General features: G+C 46.5%; 1 protein-coding gene across 1 annotated transcript in view; it reads left to right on the top strand.

Moving 5' to 3' along the window:
- LOC117740356 (guanine nucleotide exchange factor VAV2-like) overlaps positions 1–24,615 on the top strand; it is a 164,120-nt gene that overhangs the window by 48,136 nt on the left and 91,369 nt on the right. The window contains 1 exon segment of the mRNA XM_034546712.1: positions 1,166–1,282. Coding sequence (XP_034402603.1) covers positions 1,166–1,282 — 117 coding nt within the window.

Raw genomic sequence — 24,615 nt, 5'->3', positions numbered from 1 at the left:
GTACCTGGAAAGGAAAAAGTCACTCTCGCTGCCGCTGTTGTTGCCAGAGGCGCGCTAACATTGAAAAAAACATGGAGTGCGACTCTGCAAGGCCGCACTCGTCGTTTTATGCGTATGCTCGTCATTAATATTTCAATGGTCTCAACCCCCTTCAGGGTTTATCCGTGTGATGGAATATTTGAGGGACCGGGGCCGTCAACATTCGTGACCAGAGAGTATGCATTATGCCGTTTGTTATATTCTCTCCCCCCCCCCCCCCCCCCCCCCCCCCAACATTTGTTTGTGATTCCATGAGTTGTAAACCCCCCTCACCCGATGCCCGTTCGAGTGAGGGGGCCTCTCGGGCTGGGCAATATATCGACATTATGTCAATATTGTCATAGGAGACTAGATATCGTCTTTCCGTATTGTCTTTCGTTATTGTTTAGGGATAACGTAATATCACCTAAGTGGGTTTTCTTTTACTGGTTTTACATTTTTTTTGCATTTTGGTTAAGAGCTGTTATTTTCTGAACTCGTCAGACTGGCTGTCATTTGCATTTATCCACTTAAGTATTTAGCAAAAAATCTATGTGAGTAAATATCTTGCGAAAGCACCGACAGCCAAACCCTGCAATATAGTCGGTCAATAATATAGTTATGTTTAATATATTTTATTGACTATTTGACTATTAAAAAAGGCTTTCACTGTGCTAGAGTTTTTTGGGGGAAAGACATTTCCACGGGACACATGGTTGCTGTCTGTCAGATCTGTGACCTACGACCTTTCAGTGCAAGGTCAGGGACTCAGCTGGTACAGGTCTTGGCTGCTGTGCTCGCCTGAAGACGCTTCTTATCTGGACCTGAGAATCAGGCAGTCCATCAGCCTCGGGTCAGCCAGGCTCACTTTCTGGGGCTAAATAATCACTCACTCACTCACACTCACACTCTCACTCTCACTCTCACTCACTCACTCACTCACTCACACACACACACACACACACACACACACAGGATGAAGTGAAGAGCCTGCCAGTCATCAACCAGGAAATTAAAATGTTCACACGAAGGCTGAAGCATTGACGGGGTATTGAACAGACTGGTTTGAAAGTGTTTCTCTGGGCAAATATTCAGTTTAATCATAATGCGCTTACGTTTTTGTGTGTGTGTGTTTTCTCTTTCGTAGTTCCTGTGTTTGAAGAACATCCGGACGTTTCTCAAGGTGTGCCACGACAAGTTTGGCCTGCGCAACAGCGAGCTGTTCGACCCCTTTGACCTCTTCGACGTCAGAGACTTCGGCAAGGTGAGTTCAGACGCGCGCCGGATGCTTATTTTTTAAAAATCTCCAGCCTCCGAAACGCCCTGCGCTTGAACCGACACCGTGATCCGCTCAAGAGTGATGCTGCCCAAAGGCTACATTCTAACTACCCAGAGATGCGGCGGCGTCCCTCATCACATCGTTTACAGCAGCGCTGATGACCTTCTGTTGTGAGATGACAGCGCCAAGATGCGGCGGTTAGATGGGCTGACATACATGTGGCGTGTGTGTGTGCGCGTGTGTGTGTGTGTTCATCTGCAGCATCGCACATCAAGTCCCCTGTGATTTCCCCGGGTTTAAAGACAGTTCAAAGTCAAGTCTGTCAGTCGCATTAACTTTCAATGCGGCGCGGAGAGACGCTGCGACACGTCAGGGTCGGCGGTCTCATCTCATGTCACTAAGTGACTGGAGTCGAACCCCAACGCAGTCTGCTGCCGGAATGCAGCGTGGACGTGTGCGGCGGCTCGCTGACTCACGGCGCACTTCATATGAGCTTTGTGGGGAGTTTTTAAATGAGGCATTCAAGTGGATTTTTGTGTTTATTTAATGTGGCTAGTCATAAGGCTAATGCGAAGCCGCTGCTCTTTTGCATTGAAAGGTGGCTGAGCATCTGATCGTGCTGGCTCTTGGATGTCCGACCAGTTGGAGGGATTACACACTGCCGCTGGTGGAGACATGGGATCGAAGGATTTGGTTTGGTTTGTCAGATACGTAAAGGAGGTTCAAAATAAATCGTTGTCGAAGAGGCAACCGGGTCGTGAGACGTTTTCTTTTCATGTGGCTGAACTTGAAAGGAGGAAACACATGGGCGCAAGTGGGTTTGGGGTATCCTCTGGTAATCTGACTCTGGCTTCTGTGAGTGAATTGTTCCCCTCTCTACTTTCTGGTCCACGTGTGATGGCCATGACGTCATTTCGATAGACGACAGCCGATGGCGCCGGGAGAGGTGAGGTCTGAGCGAAGTGTGTCACCCACGCTGCGATCGATGGCAACGGGGACGGCGCTCGCGGAAAGCCATCCGCTCTTTTACCTAACGTATCTAATTCGCCGTTAGCCCACTTCCCTCCTCGCTGCGGGCAGAGATGAGGGGGCCGATGGGAAGACGCTGGGAGAAAAGATAAGAGACGGGGGGGAAAAGGGAGACAAGGACTCATTTGGCAGGTTGTAGATAAACCACAAGACGACGTCTGAGAGTCAATGAGCTCGCAGTGAAAGGTATTAAAAATCCAACAGCGGTCAGAATCAATCATACAGGCCCTCCATATGTCAATTTGGAAATTGCTTCTGCATGATGGCAGCGGCGGCGGGCTTGTCTCGCCATTGATTTTCCATTAAGGCCCAACATCACATTATAATATATTGAATTGAGCAGATCCCTACTAATGTGGCATACATTTAAATAGTGAGAATGCCTCATAAACGGAAGATAAAAGCCGGCTGGTTTAAGCCTGAAGTTAGAGTCTCTCTCACAGCTCTTTTGTTACCGTGACTTTCTTTGTGTTCACATCGAATGCAAACAAAGGGAATAACTTCCATCGCACAAACAATCCATTGCGGTATCATTCATCCATTCTCTCCATATCATTCTTTCATCACCGCTGATGGAAAGTGGAAACGCTCAGCAGAATCGTTTTTTCTCGGTGTGCGTTTTGACGTAAAAAGGATCAACACCAGTGTTGTTTCTCCACATGTTTGGCCTCTCGTGACGAGGAAGAGGAAGTCACAGAATGGGAATGAAAGGAGGGTGGGAGGAGGAGGAGAGGCTTCTGGAGTAAAAGGAAAGGTGGAGCTCTCGGCGTGTCCCTGGTGGTGGCGCTCCTTTTGAAAACAAAACGGGCTGTTCAACAACGCCGGAGCCCAAACTGTAGATTTTTTTTTTACCTCCTCTCAGAAAGAGTGGAATTAAATCGGAGAACTTCGGGGAGGGCAGGCACGATGGAGGGCTTTCGATAGCAGCTGCCTCTATAAACATTAATCGGCCCCTATGCACCTCTCATACCTCCACAGTGGCTGCCAGGGGGCCCCGGAGTTCATCTCCCCTGGCCTCTGACCACCATCTCGGCTTCTAATGATGCCTTTCCCCGGGTCACATGCAAAACAGAGACTGGGGGCCAACTGGGCCCTGATGCTGAAAGAAAAAGTAATTGCCCCTTCAAAACCTTTCCCTACACCCTTTCCAGTGGCGCTAGTGTCGGAACAGATGGAGCACATATCCTGCTAAATGTCCTCGACTGATTTTATTTTCATTACCCAAGTCGTTTCAACGGGGGTCACCCTGCACCACACACAACATGAGCTCGGGCTCCCTTGTCGCCTCCTCTTAACGCATGGAGGGGGGGGGAAGGAGAAGGTAGCTGCATATCGCCACACTTCTCCAACCCATCCCCCATCATTAGAAATTCATTATGACATCATTAAACCAATGAAATACAGCGTATTACAGTAGACCCCAGAGAAGGCTTTTATTTAAACACTTCCCTCCATCTGAAAAAAAAGAAAACCCCGCCGCCTCTCCCGACCTGTTTTAATTAGCCACCAAAGGAACATTGCTGTCATTTAAATGAACATGGCAATCAGTTTATTTGGCTGTTGCCATGATTAGCATAATTAGCCCGCACCTGTTAACCATCCATCAACAGTTTGGTAATTCTTCCGTCTGTGAGTGGAGCGGCGGAGGAAGGAAGGAAGGAAGGAAGGAAGGAAGCTTTTTTTTTTTTTTTTATCCAGCCGTTTGTTTGAAATGCAGACGGCGTCGCTCGCATCCATTTCCTATCGCACCTCATCAGCCTCGGCGGCACGACCAACCGACCGACTGAGCGTCGCAGCCACCGAAACGAGCACGCGCCCGCCGGCTCGACCGTCACAGCGTCACAGTGGATGGATTTTTATTTGGATGGAACTTAGTCCCCTCAATTTGAGCTCATTGTTTATATGAAACAGCCGTCCTTTGGCAGCTGGTTCAGCGGACAGCAGGCCGGGTTTTTCAGCCAACCCACAGTGATGATTTGTATATGTATTTGTGATTCTTTCCAATTAGTAGCCAAATTATCCCCTTATTTAATAGACAAATTGAAGTGGTGTTTTTTTTAATTTCTTTTGCTGCACTTCGCTTTGGATGAAATCCAATATTTTCATGGCAAGAAATTGGGTCCGCATCGCAGCTCATAATCGGTTTACTTAATATCGAGTACACAAAGCGCACCTTGAAACAGATGGAGAGCTGTAATCTGAGGGAAAAGTCCCCAATCCCCACGATTCGATTTTGCACCAACTGCTCCATTTTCTGCCACTTTTCTCCCCCTCCAGCCTCCATCCCTTTCCTCACTCTCCTGCCATCCCCTACTCATTCATCTCTGCGAGTGTGTTGTGATAAGACTAAGCCAGCGGCGGGGCGAGCCACCATTGTGTCAGAGCGCCGTGATTGCCGTTGGTCGGTGGTGTTTGATTACCCTCTCTCTCTCTCTCTCTCTCCACGCACACTGAACTCTGCTCCTTTCATTTCCTTCCTGCGCTCTGCAGGGTCTAAAAATAGCGAGTTGCTTAGCATCCACGCCCAGCGCTGCTAACATCTGGAACGTGCCTCAGCCACCGTTGGCCCCGCCAGCCTCCAATGCTCTTTGCCGGAGTTGGATTTAACCTCAGTCAGTCAGGGTTATGGCTCAGCTGTGGGCATGAATTATGAGAAATGCATGTATTATTTGATTCAGTGCTCTGGCATAATGTGCCTTAGCTTAGTGCTGTCCAAACCAAATTGATGGTGTGAACCAAAACACTGTTGTTTCTCTCACTCTTTGGCTTTTTGGACTACAGTTCCCGTCTTGCTTTGTGGGGACCAAAACAGAAGTGTTATTTGTGTGCCTTGCTGCGGGGCGACACCCGAGGCCTGTTGAGTTGCTCCGAGTCGTTTAATATTTTTGGCAAATTCACGTGAAAGTCTCGCCGAAGCATCTCCGAGCGGTGTCTCGTAAAAAAATAAATAAAAAAAAACATTCTTTTTTTTCATGTGCGTTCCTGTTTTGACAAGACGGATTACACAAGGCGACTTGAACGATGCCCCATTCAACTGTGGATGATCACACGTTGGTATTGGTATCGATTCACCACTGTGGTTTGGGAATGAAAAAAAGAATGAAAGGAAGAAAAAAACAAAAGGGTGGTGGCTAATGCCTGTCAGACTCGGGCTGGAGAGACAGCAGTAAGTGATGGAGGGAGGTTCAAGAGTCAAGCTGCCGAGGGGTCACCCTCTCGGGTCAGCTTGTCCCTTCCATTAGTGGCCTCGTCCTCGGCAGCAGTCCTTTACTGTCGAGGGCCAGGCGGGTTGTTTTTTTTTTAAGCTGCGACTGTATGTTGCCTCGTTCTTTTCAGGCGGGAATCAGTGGTTTGAAGAGGTTTATTGCAAAATGTGTTGCTTGAGCTCCACTAAACAATTTCCCCTGTTTTTCATTACCTAGAAGCAGGGAGTATTGTTTTATACGCTATACATGTGACAGGTTACTTTCTAGATTGAACCGTCGAACAGCTCCACCCACACTGACAATGACAGTGTTCTTACATTGTGGCATTGCTTCTGTTACTGACATGAAGGGTCTAGAGGACTCCTCCACCGCTGCCCCTTGATCCAACATTGCAGACGGTGCTCCCCGAGGAGAGAACTTATCTCCATAAGCTCTCACACTCCTCGGCCTTCGACAGCTTTGTGTCTTCTTCTTCTCCCCCTGCGCCCTCTTACTTCACGCCCTGTCCATTAGGACACCTCAAAAATATCTTTTTGCATAAAGCTTCCAAGACGCGATCAATAATTCATTCCAAATGTCACCGTGCTGATGATGACATGAATTATAAATGGCGAACTTCCTCCCCCCTCCCTGTGTTTGGACCCCCTTCCATCTCTCCCTTCCACGCTCCCACGGCCTCATTATCCCTGCAGCTCGTTACCGTGACACCCGGGGAAACAGGTGGTTGCCGAGCAATAGCTCGTCGTCCTGGATTCAGCCCGCGTTTGTGCACGACTCTGGGAATAGCGACTGTTGGGGGGGCGACGGGGGGTCTGCTAGGTCCCTGAGTTCACACCTCCAGTGACAGCACAGATGAGATGTGATCGTGGCACCGAGTCTCATTTGGGCCAAACCGTCCGCATCGCCACGTGGTTTGCGTGACGGATGTGAAAAGCTCGAGGTCCAGATGACCGAAAAATGTCACTGTGAGGAAATCTCATCTCATCTGGATTCCCGACAGCTGCTCCTGGCCCAACTGCTCTATAGTTTGAGACATGAATGTCACATTCTTTGGAAGCACGCCACGGTCACATAATATAATAAATAAATTTTGTAACCCGTCTTTTTGACTTTGCGGAGTCTTGATTGCGAGATATTCAGCACATTATGGACAATCACGATATGCAAATATCGCATGGCGATGAGCGTGTAGCGAGCTTGCATCTATTTTCTCTTCATAATTACAAGGAAGAGGCCTTGTAATTATTGAGGTTACGCGTTTTCTGGTTCCATGTGATGCTAGATCATAATTACCCAAAAATATACATTCTAGAAAACGCATCTCCCTCTTGGACAACAAAGCATTGAGTCAGATCCCACTCTGAGATGTGGATGTGGCTCCCTACCAGTCTCAGCTTTGACAAAAAAAAATAAAAATTGGTACCTTTCTAAAATCCGTGCAGACTCACAATAAGCCCTCCGTCTCTCTTTATTTTCACTTTATTTTGGGAGCCTTTTCTCCAGCATTGCAACAGTCTCATTTATATTGTATCCACCGGTAGAGAGAGAAGAAAAGCACGAAGTGATGAGCTGTATGAAAGCCATTTATTGAACTTTCAACGCTCCACGCGGTCTGACTCCTGTAGGGGAAATAATTGGCCCCTTTTGTTTTTGGTTGACAGCGAGTGTTACCGTGTTCCGCCAGACAGAATCTGATAGGCGGCGTGCTTCGGCCCAGGATCCGTGCTGTGCCGGGGCTCTTTTTGAAGTTTCCCAGGCACACACCGGTCGGCAGTGGCGACTACCCCGACAGGCTGCCGAGGTGCGATCACCACCTTCTCTCTCGCACGTTTTGGATCGCGATCACTGGAGGGCGTGCCTCTGTTGTTGGGGAGGGTGGCGGCGCCTTTGTAGCGCTGCGGGACTAAGGCAGGGGGAGGGGTGGGAGGGGGGGGGGGGGTTGTTCTAGAGGAAGAGCCCCGCGGAGCAGGAGTCTCTGAATTCTTGTGTGAGCTCTCATTATTTCTCCTCTCCCGGTTTCCTCCCTCCGAGGCCCCACAGGCGTGGCTATGATGGACAGGTACATTCTCTCAGGAATCACTGGCACGAATATAAAGAGGCAAATCGACACCAAAAAAAAAGGGGGAGTTCGTCCTCAATCATTTATTTTCTTTTTTTCTTTTTTCCATTGCGAAGGGATTATGCCCCTCGTCCATGAAGCTGAAAGGCAAACCCACTTGGCTCATAAATCATACTTATTGTGCACACACACACACACACACACACACACACACACACACACACACACACAAACACTTGTGATATGCATTTTCTAGTCTACTCTAGTCTGGATTACATAACAATATCCCGTTTGCTCTCAAAAACTGGCAATCACTTGCAAAACATACATTTTGTGTTGTGCGGTAAACGGTAGCTCAGAGGATGATATTTCCGCAGACATTTGGAACACGGATCACCGAATGTTGAAGTAGCTTTGCCGGATCATCGGAAATAAGCTGCTTTAAAAACAGAAAAAAAAGTAGAAAAAACATGATTAAATCACGATAGTTTCCAAATAAGCGCCGTGCCACGTAAAAAGGAATCCTCTGCGTTTATTGTCTTTTTCTTTCATTTTTTCTTTCCTTTCTTTTAAAGCGGTACACTGTCAACATTGGTATTAAGTGGAAAGAGCAGACAGATTTGTCGTAATAGATGCTCGGCCAGTTAGATGCACCCTGCAAATGTTTATGGGCCATGTGTTCACTGACATCCGCCAGTCATTGGGGGGTTTGGCTTTGGATTCTCAGATCTCAGCTGTGTGAATTTTTCTCTCTGAATATTTCATGTTTTGTTTAGGGACTTTACGGCACATGGAATAAAGTCCTGTTCTGCTTATTGTGCCACCCTGTTTTCTCCCAACATAAGCCACCGTGCTCTGAACCGACACCTGACACATGACAAACACTATGTGGACCGTCCCCTTAAGCCGATGGCATTTTCAAAGCTGGGTAAATTAGCCTTGCAGCTAGCAGACCACTAGCTGCAAAAAACATTGACCTCTGACCTCTGGGGACAAAAAGGCTATATGTGGCCCTTCAGGGGATCAGTCGGGTATCAGAAGCAACGCGACTCCCACAACCTCACTCCGTCACGCGATTCAAACCTCAGATGACCCGAGTGAAAAGCTGACAAACGCTGAAAAAAAGATGGTGGTCTTTTGATGATAATAAATAATAAAAAACAGAATGATCCCGTTCCACATCCTTGCAAAACCGTTCGAGTCGGGCTCACGGCACGAGAAATGACCGTGTCCGATAGACGATGGACGCGACCTCGGCGGGGGAAATAACCACTCAACCCAATTGGAACATCGCCATTAAGTTTGTCATTGCCTTTGACACGGTCCAGTTCATCAACAGGAGCGCATGAACGCGTTAGATGGCACCGGCAGAGACAGACTCTGGGGCTCAGAGCCATAAAGTCGCCGGCGGAGCCATCGCTCTCTGATTCCTCCCTTCAAAGGGCTGTAAAATGGAAATGAGGCTGAATGGATGACACGCTCCCTCATTACCCGTGGCGCGCATTCTAGAAAGTTGGAGTAACACGTTTGACTCGACCTGATGGCTACTGATCCACTTCCCTTTTCACAGACCCATATTCATCCAGCCGCCTCCTCCTCCTCTTGCTGCTGTGACACCTTCCTCGCCCGCTCCACACATGCCCCCCCCCCCCCCCGCACCACTTCATTTCCTCACCCTCTCCTCCCATCGGGCTCTCGTTGTGTATATATACCTGATTTCATGTTCTCACTTGTCTTTCTCACCTGTGGTCCCTTTCACCTGGCGAATATTGCGTCTTTACCCGTGGCTGCTGCTTGTGTTCAGCATGGCGCATGGGTAATTTGATAGGGCCGATTTAAAAAAAAAAGGAGAAAAAAAAGCTAGCAGCCGGGCTTCTTATTGTGCGGTGATGGGGAGCTCGCCAGGTGTTACAACCCCCCCCACACTTTGCAGGGGGCACTAAACTGATGCCTCTGCAGGTGCCTCACAGCAGGTAGTAATGATGCACAGCCCGTATGTGGCCAATGGGGTGGACTGTCTGATGTGTAGGCAAAGGTGAAGCCACTTTCACCCCTTCGGGGAATACCAAGCTATGTTTTTAAATATGTGGAACATGAAATGAAAACAATAGTACGAATTGCCAGATTTGCATGCTTGGACACTATAGTGCCCAAAAATGTAATATGCAGCAAAAAAAGATGGACCAAGAAAAAAAAAAGAGAAGAAGAAGGGGAAAAAAACGTAAGGGAAATGTAGGCGTTCCGGTGACGGGGCAAACAAACGAATGACATCAAATACGCTGTAACAATCAAATACACATTTGAGATTTGCCTGTCTGACAGGGATTTTACAACAAATATTATTGTCAAATATCTTTTTTTGTTTTCTCGCAAACAGTTACTTGATTTATATTCAGTGTTTTTCCACCCAGAGGTATTAGTGAATCCTTCAAACCAACATGTTGAGAGCTTTTCCTTTTTTACCTATAGGATGTAAAACAAACTGGCCACCGCTCGGAAAAACATTGCTCCACGATGCTTCTAGCGGTCAAAAAGTCCACAGGGCACTTTTTTTCATATTTCCTCAGTTTACTGCTCTCTCAACCATCTTTGTGCCAACACACACGCCACCATTGGCTCATTGTATCACCCAGCAGCACATGTATTGATTGGGCTCTATATTAATAGTTCACCCAAATGAATGTTCTGATCAGTTTACATGTTCACAGCAGTTTACAGTCAACATGGTGAGAATATACTTTCAGTAACGCAATGAAAACCAAATGGGATGAACTCACAGGGGTCGGGGGTACAATTATGATCCCTATGAATCCAATACCGTACCTGAATCCGACCGCATACTGACACCTGGAGACCGTTTCTGACATCTTCTCCAACCTCTGACCTCTGAACCTCTGAGACCGCCCACTGAACGCAATACTCTGCGCACGCCTCGCCCGCACGCTGCGCTCCGTCTGCCTCGGCTGCAGTTACCGGTGGAGCGAGTGCCCACAGCTACCTGCTCATCATGCCGGAGGCGGGGAGCTCGGCCCTGGACAAAGCACACACGGCGGCTCCTGCCAGAGACTCCATTATGGCGATTAGGGTGAGAGATTGGCAAAGAGGCAGAGGGAGGGGGATGAGGAGGAGGTGGTGGTGGTGGAGGGAGTCGGCCTCGGGGAGGGGGAACTTAGTTTGCTCCTGGACGCTCCCCCTGGGCTCCGGGGGAAGGGGAGAGAAAGACTCAGAGGATTAGGAGAGGAGAGAGGGAAACAAGCGAGGGCACAGAAGCAGGCTAATCTCGCTTCGTCCAAAAACTAATTCATCAACAATTCTGGTAATTGTGTAAAAAGCCATCCTCTTCAGATGACAGGATTTGCTGCTTTCCTCTGTTTTGAATCATTGTACATTGATAATATTTTGTAATATTTTAAGATGCCGTATTTGGCTCAAATCACTGATAGTTTAATTGGAAAAAAGGACATCCCAATGAAAAGGTGTTACTTTATACATATATAACTTATTCAAACCAATGTGTGTGTGCTGGGGTTACCCATAAGAGACCTGACTATGCTGGATTAAGAGAGAGAGAGAGAGAGAGAGAGAGAGAGAGAGAGAGGGGGGGGTGAAGTGAAGTGAAGTGGGAGGACACCTACGGAGAACACAGAGAAGCAGGGCTGACAGAGGTCAAGAGGTCAAGTGTTTGACCGGGTGGGGGGGGGGGTGGGGTGGTGGGGGGGGGGAATGCAGGAACAAAGTTTGAGGTGGCGGGAATAGACAAACTGATTAAAGAGGATTACAATGAAGGCACAGGTCGTAAAGATGAGGACGTCATGGAGACGAAGAGAAAGACGGGAGCAAACGAGAAGTGACAGCGTCCCCAGCGCCGTGGGAGTGTCATGCCCCCCCCCCTCCCTCTCTCTCACTCAGATGGTCCTCTGTGCCCCTGTGTGATGACGGAGAGTGGGTTGGGTCCAGACAATGGCGGGGAGCAAGCTTATAGAGCCAGACTGGGCCTGTGTCGGCCCCGCGTGGTACCAATCAATAATCAGTCAGTTACACCCGGAGCTGCGACGATGCACACGCACCTTTTTATGTACCGCATTCATATTTCTGTTTATGTTTCAAGGGCACACGCGATGAAAACGGGAAGGAATTAAAACATTCTGCAACACAAAGAGTCTTTTAAATATTCTCTGCTTTCTATGCTGTGGCATTCTGTGTAGTTGTACTAATTCGGCTCTTTGCAAACCTGCGAATGCAAACAATATTCATAGGTCGTTGACACATGCAACCTGTGATGATGGGGGGTTTACGAGGAGGCATTAGGGCTCCGGTTACCCATTAGTTTTTTACTGTCTGGTCGTTTTCTTTAATTAACTATGTGGTCTATAAACCCCCCAAAATAAACTTAAGTGACCGTAACAGTCTCTCAGAGTCCAAGGTTGCAGTTTTAGGTCATTCATTTTGCCCAGCAACCAGTTGAAAACCATAAAAGATATTCATCTTTCAATGATATGTAACCGCAAGTTCTCATGTCTATAAATGCTTCAAACAATTGGAAAAAAAGTTGACTTTCAAACTAATCGACTGGTTGAGTACATGTTTCAGCACCTGAAATGATCCACACACACACACATACACACATACACACACACACACACGATAGCTACAGTACAAGTGCTTCATCAGGTGGAACTCTGCAGTCACACCTCACGTCCCGTGCTGAGCTGTGCACAACATTAAAGGCCAAAAGGGAAATGGCCATCGGCTCACACTGTTCACAGTATGGACTAGAGTGTTTTTAGATGTCCAACACACTCTTAGCACTCAAACCACACACACACACACACACACACACACACACACACACACACACACACACACACACACAGTGGAGACTTTGTCAGCCAGCCGGTGCTGCATGTTTCCACCCGGCCTAGAACAGTGTGGCCGTTGTGTGCGAGCGGCCGCAGCATTGTGCGGACGTATAACACGCAGCCCGGTGGTCACACTGGGTCGTATTCTTCGCAGCGGGGCGGCTGTGGACCTCCACTTGGCGTAGTTCACTGCCAATGGACGGGCTGTGTTCCAAACTAAACGTGATCTCCGCGGCTGCATTAAAAAGACACATTTTCACTCGTTTTAACTCTCCAGCATCTCTAGATTATTTTGTATTGATGGACCTTGCGGATCCTTGTTTTGCATGAACATGAATATTTAATTGAAGTGAACGTTTGTATTTTTTTTTGGGTGATGTTTGAGATGTTTCTCTGCTGCTTTTTTGTCGTCAAAATAATAATAATAACGTATGAATTTAGATCTCATCAATGCTAGTCCACAATGCTTTTGAAGCCTTTTACATGCAGGTCTGAGGCGGGGTCAGAAACCAGGTCCACCGTGCAAAAACCTGGATGATTATAGTGTGACATGGAAACAAAGGAACACTGCTCCACTCCCAGCAGCAGTGTGGGCACATTATACAGCAACTAAAGGAACTGTAGACCATCCCTGAAGCAAGGCTCTGCCACACACACACACACACTTTTTTTCTATAAAGAGAGCAAACTGCTGTTCTGCGGGGCGGTTTAATATATCACCTCCTCCTTCTGGCTTTTTCCAATATCACTTGGTTCTTATTGTTTTCAGAAGGGTTTCCTGAGCTCATTCGGCGCCGCACTGAGGGATGTTTAACGGCACCTGAAACACCCCGGATCAGCCTCCCTCATTGTAGGCTGTTGTGTGTGTGTGTTGAGCCCGGCTCCCAGAAATGGTAGTGCAGAAAGTCTGAAGGACAGAGAGAGCTGTTCCCTCTTACTCCTCCCTGTGTGAAAGCTCTGGCATTGATCCTGCACCCCGGGTGTCCACACCGCCTCAAGTTGCAGACAGAGTTGAGGAGGCAAAGGGTTGATGCTGTGGCTCATCAACCCAGTCCTCACGCACACACACACACAGAGAGATACTGTAAGAGTTGCATTCACATGTTCGCAGAGAAACTCATTCACTCTCTGACCTTTCGCTGCTCTTGACGGGACTTTTCTTTTTTTTGGGACTCAGTTGAAGAGGACATTGTGTATTTGGCCTGCAGTGTGTGTGTGTCATGAGTGTGTGACTTAATGGCCAGGAAGGGAACCTTTTGTCCAGTGTCAGTCGGCCAGCACTGCTGCATAGTGAGCTCATAGACACAGTAACAAGGAGTTGAATGATTTGCTCTCCGACACCCTGCGGCAGGTTTGTAAGAGGAAGCTGAAACAAAAGCAGGATTAACAATGATGCTGAATACTGGCTGAAATAACCCCATCGCACTGCATCGCCTCCTAGACAACGGGGCAGCGTAACAAGTTTCCTTTTGTTTTTACGAGACGAAATGCAACACATTTCAACACATTTCATTCAATGATTTAATGAGATCAACTTTATGACTTTTTTTTCCACCTTTTGCATCCCCAAATCCCCCCTTTTTTTTAAATGAGCGAGAACAAAAGACCAGCGTTCTCCGGGTCCTGCGTCTTCTCGGCGTTCGCGGCCCGCCCACGAGCCCTTTGAACGCGCGTTGCCCTGCTCAACATAAACATTTTCATTTGCCCCCGAACACCCGCCGGCGTACCTTTTTGTGTTACTCTGCACTTTGAAGTAAAATGCAGTGATATTTCACCGCGTACGCCGAGGCAACGCGGAAGTAATGACATGAATGTGGCCCGGGGACATGACGAGCTCTCAGGTTTATCAAAGTCCTAACATCTTCTTTTTGAGAGCTGCCCTCCATCTCCATCTCTCTCTCCCTTCTCTGTGATATATATATATATATATATATATTAAACTGCAGCAGCTGAGTATGAAAATGCCGATGAGTCATTCGCAGCTGATGTCCATCCAAGGCCGTATTTACTGTGTCCTCCGCATCATTAGCGGTTGCTGCAGGGTGGACGGGCGAGGGGGCCGACCTGGGTCAGCTAAGCTGAGATGATCCGCCTGCATGGTGCAGAGGTCAGGACCCTCTGCAGCTCCACCCGTGTGTCGGAGGGGAGCTCAGACGGGGCGTCTCGCCGCCCCACTCGTGACCTCGACCCACTTGCTGAGTCACCTGCATGCATTTAATCTTGCGCATAAAACCTCAATTTCCACCCAGAGCTGGGCCAGCACAGGATTATTTGTGGTTGATACTGTGGCAAAACAATTATATTACAGTATATTTTACCCGAGCTCTTCAAGTGATATTATGAATCCATCTGATGCGATGATAAATTTTTCTCCTGTCACTATATAATCTACTCAACTTGAGATTGGCAAATGTTTTTCCAAAACACCCAAACCGAGGCACATGTTAAATGGTGAAATACGTTAACCTTAAACCCGCCCCCATCACTCAGCTCGGGTGTTTTGTAATTATGATTGTTTCAGCGGTGGGAAATGGATTAGTTACATTTGCATGCTGATACGTTGTAGAGTCATGTTAATAATGTCTCAGAGCAGTTCTCTGTCTGTCTCTCCCTCGCTCTCCCCTCCTCTCTCTCTCTCTCGGTGATGCTGTGGCAAAACAATTATATTACAGTATATCTACCTTTTTTTTTTTCTTTTTTTTTTTTTTAATCAACACATTATTACCAAAAATAATTTCAGTTATTCTTAGCAAGAATTAGTCTAAAGACCAATTGTTTTATTTGGAATCGTGTCATCTGTACTTTCACATCAATGAGTAATATTTTTTGAGAGCTTTTACATTGAGAATAATTCTATTCCGGGTGGGGACCTTTGTAATATGTCTATCTATTCTCAAGCATGAATGATGTTTTGGACTCTCCTGTTTTACAATCTACCATTACTCATCCAGCACATTTCAATAATATATAAGCTGTATTGGTATATTGGTCGAGCTGTGTTCTCCACAAGTTCTCCAGATCATCGCGGAGCGGTGACAGGAAAGGTTTCCGTTGTTGTTGTTGTAGTTTGTTGATCTTCATCTTCCTCCCCATGAAGCGTATATCGCAGTCTGATTGTAGTTTCTAAAAATTCCTATTAAAAAACCCTTCCAGAGATGAAAAGTGGTTTGGTATTGATATGAGAGACGAGAAAAAAAAGAAACGAAAACGCACTTCCTCGGCCTGTTTTGCAGGCGCGTGTTGTGACGTGAGGGATGAGTCAGTCAGCGTGGGGATCATTTTTCACTTTGTGTGTTGGGGTGGGGGTGGGGGGTGGGGGGTGGGAGAGGAGTTTAAAATGAAAGAACTCAATTACTGCATCCTGCGCCAGTTGGAGGGAGTTGGGACACTATTTCTCACAGGGATGGATATACCACCTGATTAACGCTCTGGCTTTATTTTGGGTTTGGATATATATATACCACCCGAGCTCTTCAAGTGATATTATGAATCCTTTTGATGCAATGATACATTTTTCTCCTGCCACTATATAATCTACTCAACTTGAGATTGGCAAATGTTTTTCCAAAACACCCACATGTTAAATGGTGAAATACGTTAACCTTAAACCCGCCCCCATCACTCAGCTCGGGTGTTTTGTAATTATGACTGTTTCAGCGGTGGGAAATGGATTAGTTACATTTGCATGCTGATACGTTGTAGAGTCATGTTAATAATGTCTCAGAGCAGTTCTCTGTCTGTCTCTCCCTCGCTCTCCCCTCCTCTCTCTCTCTCTCTCGGTGAGGATGTTGGGTGCAGCGCCGCAATGCCTCGCTGACAGTGACGAGAGGCGAAGAGACAACGCGCGTCTCCGACCGCCACCGATTCACATTTGCGGCTTCCTCGACTCCTTCTCCTCTTTTTTTTTTTTTTTTTTTCTCCATCTCCCTTCACCCTCGGCTCCTGACCTTAATAGCAGCCTCTCTTTCCTGTGTGACTGGGAGATATATAAGCCAATAAACACGCCACCTGAGCTGAACAGGGTGTTGCATTTGACACATTTAGCTTGCACTTCCTGCCCAGGAAGCAGGGGTTGCTATTTAAACATCCTTTGCGCCCCCCCCCCCCCCCCTCCCACCCCCTCTTGGTCGAGGACATTCTTAACCTTCCACAGCCCTCCGCCATCTCTCTCCATTTCGAGGCCAACCGTTTCTCACAGCTTGTCATCATCCGGGGCATCTTCATCCCCCAGCTGCAGATACATAATGAGTTATCCTCTCTCCTCTTTTTCTCGGTCTACTTTATTGGCCCACTTTGCTTCACTCACCAGCAACAAAAAAAAAGCCACAGGGATGTGAAAGTTGATTTAAAAAAACAAAACAACAACAACATAAATGCAAAGGCTGCATTAGATGATCCCAGCAGGTGCACAAGCTTCCTCGTGTTATCGCTGGCCGCTCCACCAGAACGGCACTAAAGTCAAATCTGAGAGACATTTTAGACGATGATTGCTGAACACCTTTTTCTCAATGTTTTGGGCGGGCCTGAAATTATGGCTTGATGACGCACTGGAGCCGTCCTTGGCATAACCCCTCTTCTAGCACTATCAATTGGAAAGTCCAGAAGTACGTCCCTTAGATTTAGAAGTTAGCATCGGGCTAAACCAGAAAGTTAGCGTTATCATTCTGCAAAAGTAGCGTGCAGCAGTGAGATGAGCCGACAGGTCGATTACACCGTACCTGCACAAATGTAATCAACCCTCATCCGCGACTGGGCGTGGTTTCAGAGCATCCAGTGGACACGCCCCCCCCAACCCCTCTCCCATGTTTCTGTGGCGGGGAAAACTCAGAGCCTGTATTTATTTCTGCTTTACCCAGACTTTCATGTCTGATTTCCACCAAATGTCATACTCAGCTTCATGTCATCCAGCCGGTGGAGGAGCGGGGCAGGATGCAAAAGCAGAGACGAGATGAGAAACTAAAAGACATCCACATCGTCTGTGTGTCTGAGACGGAACACGTGTATGTGTGTGAGAGAGAATCAAGCGTCACACCCTCGGATGAGGTCTCCGGTGGGTTGTTCCAAATCAACAAAACCCCCAAATAAGCTTTGGGTTGTCTTCCAAGGATGCTGGTTGTGGCCATGGCATACACACTTTGTCTTCTCCTTTCAGAAAAGAACACAAGATTGTGTTTTCGCCGAGTCCACTCCAACAGCGTTATCCCAGTGCGTTCCCCACTGGAAGGCGTAAACACTCTCTTATCTGCAATGCTGACTCTGCAGCGTCGGTGGCAGCTCTAAATCTGCTGCGCTCTGAAACCACCACCAACAATAAAAGGCAGAGAGAACGCCACAGTGGGACGTCGGTTCTACCAGCTACAAAAGGGAGCAGCGCAAGTGTGTGAAAATGAGGCCGAGAAAAGGCGGAGATATCTCAACGCTGCAGTAATCATCAGACGCGTTATTAAAAACCTGCCCTGCTTAATTTTCGACTAATCTGGCATGAATTGGCCAGGTACACTGGGGAATTGATTTGTTGAGCCTGGGAGCTGTCCCATGAATTGCAATGCTAATGTCGGGGCTGAGCAGCCTTCTGTTCCTGATAAAGGCAGATTTAATGGAGATATTTCACATGGAATCATTTATCAGGGGCTGACAGGCAGGCAGCAAGACTCCAAAGCGCAACAACCCCCCCCCCAAAGAAAAAAAACCTACACAATACCTTGATTGGCGTGGGCCACATCCTCCGTGTCGGTGCTTGATCCGTGACGATACAACTTTATCTGCCCCGCGGCAGATTAATTTGTTAACTCGGTTTGTTGTGAAATTAGACAAAAATGAATAAAGTATAAAAAATACAAAAATCCAGAGCATATTTATATCAGAGTGGATCAGAGCTCATTTTTGGCACTACTGGTCCGTGACTATGGACAGACAGGCAGGAAAACAGGCGGTGAGCTATTTTTTTTTAGAATGCTAGAGGATGCATCTGAAGCAAGTCATAGATCACTGATACAATCTGACAGTACAATACAAATATGACCGTAGCCGAGCACAGAGAGGCATTGTTATGCAGGGGGCACCCGTGTGCACTCATGTTGGGGCCGTAATTCCCAGCGAAGCAATGCAATTTGTAATCCGGTTGCCTATTGTTGTTCTCTTTTTTTTTTTTTTTTTTTAAATATCCATATTGACTTGTATAAGATGGATGTTGTAGCTTTGTATTTTATTTTTTTTACCAGCACTGAAATGCTTCAAGAGTTCAAAAGGGTTTAAAAGTGATCCAGCAGAAACAGAAGCAGCAGTTACATACTGTGACCCCCGGCTCCACGAGTGCACTGAGCCGAGCCGAGCCGGACTCGGTAGTTGCCATCTTGTTTTGTGCACGGTCACCGTGGTTACAGGTGGTGTGAAAAAAACACCTATCAAACTTCCCAGAAAATGGCCCCCCCGCTCATCCTTCTGGGTGACTTTAACATCCAGACAGAGAAGTCATCGGATAAAGTCGCTTTGGATAAAAGCGTCAGCTAAATGACATGTAATGTTATGTGTGAGGTTTCCTCGGTCCCATTCACGGTGTCCACGGAGACTTATTGCTGTCCGGGGCTGGCAGGGTTTCGGGTCTTAAATTTCCCAAACGCGGCGCATCAATTACTTCACTTGTGACACATCTCGACTGTCACCAATGAGAGTGGCTACAAATGTCTTCCATAAAGCGTGCACAGGTTTTGATGTATGCACTTAAGCTGCGATTGTAAATCTCCCACATAAAAATAATCAATGTGCCAAAGCTAAATGGATTTAACCTCTCATTGTGACTGAACCAAGATTTTCTTCCTAGAAAGAAAATAGATGAAGCACCCTTAACCATCTGGCTAAGTAAGTAACAATAAAGGGATTTATTTATAGGCAGTTAGCCTATATATACATAAAGTCCCAGCATAACCTTTAATACCTGCAATATATTTAATGCAACTTTTCTCCAAATGGGATAAATAAGCTCCCATGGCAATAGAATATTACGGAATCTAAATAGAATTGTGTCATCTGGATAAAGTACTTTTCGAACAATAAAACGATCTGTCTGAAAGCCATAAATTGCAGATAGCTCCCTTTGAATTCATCAGTCGGGAGTACAAAGGGCAAAGGTTAGATGGCAGTCAGTCTTCAACGTGGACCTAGAAATGGACTGCAGTCAGGCCCAAGGATGTCTTTGTTGTCCTCATTATGACTTCACCTGACCAGAGCTGCCATGTTCTTCTTTGTTCATCTCATCTGTCTGTTAATACTGCTCCCAGGGGACGCGACTACTCTCTCTCTCTCTCTCTCTCTCTCTCTCCATCTCTTCTCTGCCTCAATCTCCCTCCTTTGTTCACTATCCCCCACTCCGTCCCTTCCTGGAACTGGTGATTTAATGAAGAGCTCGGTCACCATGAATGGCCTTTCTCATCATCAGCGTCCTCTGTTGTGTGTGTGTGTGTGTGCGTGTGTTTGTTTGTGTTCACATCTGGTCAGATATGATCCAGCAAGCTGCAAAAAATGTCCTGTTTTGTCCGTGAGACCAAAGACTCATTAGAAGTAAATCCACAAAGTTATCCTCATGCTTGTCTCCCTCTTTCTCTCTCATCAGAGGGTACGAAAGTCAAGATATCAATAGCTTTCAGATTTACAGCGCTGTATCCAGGAGCGCTAATTTACACACGCATAAATAGTCCTTTAATCAGTTAAGATGTTCAACAACGGGATTTTCTTTTGCTTAACAAAGCTAACAGGCCCGGGGTCATCTAGCTTCCAACCTCTGTCTCCCCTCCTCTGTGTGTCCTTTGAAGCTGGTTGTAGATTTGGCTATCCCGCTGTCAAGGTAAATGCCCTGTAATTGGCCTTCTAATTCTGTGGGATAATGAGACGGGAAGCGAACGGCAAAGGCCACGTCGCTGTATTTACCTGCAGCACCACACAATTAGCACACATCATGCTAATCACAGGCTGGCAGGTGGGCCTTTTTTAATGAGCCCTAAAAAGGATTAGTTCTCACTTTCTACCGCCGCGGTGTGAGTAACGTACGAACGATACTTGTTAGCTAATCTCACGCTTTTGAAAAGCCTTCTCCTCCTGAGTTCTGAGCTCTCTAGTATTTCAATTAATTACTTCATTTCTATATTTCTTTGTAAATTGTTCTTTTATATGAGTAATTATGGCCGTGCTCTAAAGCACTTGGACCATTTGTCCATTTTATACACACTAAATAGTAACTGAAAGCTAAATGCTAACGTCAGCATGCGAACATGCTCACAATGGCAATGCTACCATACTGACGTTTAGCAGGTATCTATGTTTGGTATGTTAGCATGCTAGCATTTGCTAGCACTATAGTACAGCTGAGGCTGATAGAAATGTCTTTAATTTTGCATATATTGAGTCATCAACCAAAAGACCGGACGCATTAATATCCAACCAGATACTGGTGATGGATGAAAAGTCAGTGGGTCTCTTCATAGTACAATTCATCCTCGGGGGAACATGATTGTCCACACCACATCTCATGGACCTTACAACAGCTGTTGAGACAACTATTAGCCCAAACCACGATTGAAGACCTCGTGGTGGTGCTTGAGGAACAGTCAGGGATCACCTCTGGGGACCATGAATATGTGTCCAAAATGTCAAAACAATTGATCCAATACTTGTTGAGATATTTACAGTGACAGTAATTTCAATGACATTGGCATTCATAGAGTCATGTAGCTAGTGTGGCAAAAACAAATACCCCCAAAAAAACGTACATTTGGATATTAATGCTCATTGATGCCGATTCCTTGACTTGTAGACCCCAACACACCAGAAATAGACACCCTTCGCACAGTGCTGCCAGTCTTTCTCTACAGTGGAGAGACCTCCAGGGATCCCCGGTGCCACCCGACCTCAGCGGGTGCAAGTCTCCGAGGTCGTTCGGCACAAGCGAAGACGGGTGGTGATTAAAGTGCGACCCTCCCGGGGGTTGACAGCCGACTGACAGATACGTCAGCCAACACCGGCCCCCTTTAAATTGCTAGCTACAGATCCTAATTTAGCTGTCTCAAAACATGACCGACAACTCATCAGACGCGGATCCCTTTTAGGTCCTCTGCTCCAAAGGAAGGTGAGAGACGGGTGGCGTTTCTTTGTTTTGTGTGTGGAGGAGGTCTGACTGCAGCCCAAAGCTGAGAGGAGGAGAATTCTCCCAGAGAGGTGGAGACAGCAGCGGGTCTGTCAGGCTGGTTTTCCTGGCGGAGGCAAGAGGAGGGCCGAGGGAAGTGACAGGCGTCTCGTTGTTGTTCTGCCCTCTGGACAACATGCTGCTGCGTCTGGCGAGACTCCCCGTACGGCGCTCACAATTTCGAGCACATGCTCATGTGCATGGAGTGATGCACTTGCATGTTCAACACAACGGCATGTGGACGCTTGGATGCACATGTACGGTCTGGTTCAGTCAGAAAAAGAAGGAAAAAAAATGCATAGGAACAATCATACTTATTCTCATGCTGTCTCCCTCTCTCATTATGTGTGTGTGTGTGTGTGTGTGTGTGTGTTTTTCTTCAGCTGTGCATTTTTCTAGTGATTCCAGACCGTTCCCTGCAATCCCACAAACATGCAAATGACACTTGAGTCAAATTGTCCCGTTCTCGTATTATCCCCCTTCGTTTGGAAGAAGTCTTGTGTTTTCTTTCATCCACATAACTTCAAATACGCATGCAATCTGCAGCCTTATTGTCCCAATAACAACTATATGTAAACATAAATAGGACTTCTATATGCAATGACAAATCGAAAGCTTTTCAGCTTTGTTTGTTTTGCTAATCATAGAGATTATATATCATAAGCAGTATGTATTTCTGCTAATATTCTGATATTTGACACATCAAATATGAGTACAGCTTGTTAATTAAGCAGAACCCTTTCACACTCGGTCCCTGAGCTCCTACGATTTAAACTACAATTAGTACAGATAAAAAAAATCACATCGGGCAACATATTTTTTTAATTTCATCATATACATATGGGAAGTATTTTCGCTTCAAACCAAACGTGTCCTGATCTCCCACTAAGATGCGTGTGACGCACTTCACACCAAACCGCTTTGTGGCCGAGGAGGCCTCAAACCCTCTTTTGTCTTCCGGAGACCTGCCGCCTCTCGGTGGGCTTTCGGGAGCCATGTTTATTAAGTCCATCACTTAAATGCTGATTAGATTGGGCGGCCTGGGATCTTTGAGATTACCAGGACACGGAGCCGGGCCTCCCGTCTGTCTGCGTGTGTGCGCATGAATGAATGAATTTGCGCCGGCTCTTTATTTGTTGTGCCGCTTGCGAGATTGTGATTTGTGATGCTCCTGAGGATGAATAGAAATATCTCCCTGTGAAGTAATAACCCACGGGCGGTAAGCGTGACACAGTCGCCACATTTGTTTTCGTTTATTTTACTTTATATATTTCATTTGTCCCCGATGAGAAGGAGCCATTGTCTGTGCAGGACCATAAAGTGGAAATCGATGGCAGGCTGTAATTCGCAAGCCCCAAGAAAGGACCTCCCGCGTCTATCAATCCTCTTTGTTGTGCCGCCGAGACGTTACGAGGAGAAGTCGCCACCGGATGGATGTTTAGTCTATTTTCACACTTTTTTTTCCTCCTCCTTTTTAACGTTAATATCGCAGCTCCTGATTGTTTTACACCCTTCATAAGATGTGTTGGAAAATGTATTAATAACGCATGAACGTGCTTCTCATAGCAACCGAGAGTTAGAGTGAACAGAAGAGCAAACTTGTGAGTTTTCACGAGTTGTCATGTCTCTGATCTTAAAACTGTCAAACAAACTCCCTCTAGGCGTGAAAGGTGGCTCTGAAAAGCCAACGTTTAAGGCTCCAAGCTATTTTTTTTTTTGTGTCTGTTGGTTTGAACAAACATTTTCACCCACAAAATGACCATTTGTAACATCCATCGCTCACAGGAAACTTTGTTTTTTCTCTTCCAGTATCCAACAATGGAGTAAATCCGTAGTGCATTGAAGTAAATGGAGGTTGCAAAACTATATCAAAGCATTCGTCTCATCCAGGTGGTCATCCAAGTCTCATTAATTGAGTCATCACGATCATCTTTCCAAAACGTATGCATCTTTGTCAAAATGTTACTTTTTTATATAAACGTGTATAAATATAGACATATATTTACATGTACTGTCTTGTTTTATATTAAAAATAATATAAAAAAGCTTCGAGAACTGAAGTGCAGAGATGCAGTGGAGTTCACTGGACGCTGAGCCCCCCCCCCCCCCCCCCCCCTGTTTGCTCTCGTGTTGACTGGATTAACACGGAGACGGACGTCTAAATGATCCGTAATAGCGGAATAATCTCCGTGACCTATGAGAGTAATACAGGAGAGAAACACGCACCGGCAATGCTCCGACTCACAAGGTCCACACGGTCACACACACACACAGACAGACACGCTTGAATTGATTTGCTTTGTTGCGCGCTCGTTTCCAAAGGAGCGGATGTGTTGTGTGCATGCGACGACGCTTATGGACCGCCGAGTTCAGAGTGTGTCGGGCGAAGGTTTTGTGACAATTGTGTCATGGACACAAACACACAACGTCTTTACACACAGAGAGGAAGGAAAAAAAAAAATCAACGCGACTAAATGTTAGCCATAAAAGTGTCGATTTGCATTGAGGGTTTAGCTCTCTATCACATGAAGCCATTGCTTGGAACTCTGGCAATGCAGCCGTATAGGTCCTAATAATAATAGCTGGAGGAGACGCATAAAGCAGACTCGAGTGAACAGACAGAGCAATGCTTTCCTATCAATAGAAACGGATGATCACATCGCTTTTTCAATTTTAGATTGATGTTCTTTTGTATGATGGAGGGGGGGACTCAAGTTGTGAGAGATCTAGACGTTCTTGGTATTTTTAAACGCAGTTTTATTTGGTGTTTAGAGGAGGGAATAAACTGCAATGCCGTGTTTTATTTTGGGGGGGGGGGGGGGGAGCCAGTGGAGGGCTGGGTTGCTGACTATTAACCATGCAGCTAACCAGCCATTACAAAGCAGATTATGTCAAGAGGCACTCCGCTCCGCCACGGCTTCACACTCTGGTTGTGTTGTCCTGACAATCAGGAAGACAATCATACATTTTTTAAATTCCTTTTGCTCTTT

This window comes from Cyclopterus lumpus, chromosome 12 (genome assembly GCF_009769545.1).
Source record: "Cyclopterus lumpus isolate fCycLum1 chromosome 12, fCycLum1.pri, whole genome shotgun sequence".
Taxonomy (NCBI): domain Eukaryota; kingdom Metazoa; phylum Chordata; class Actinopteri; order Perciformes; family Cyclopteridae; genus Cyclopterus; species Cyclopterus lumpus.
This window is presented reverse-complemented; position numbering and strand designations above follow the sequence as displayed.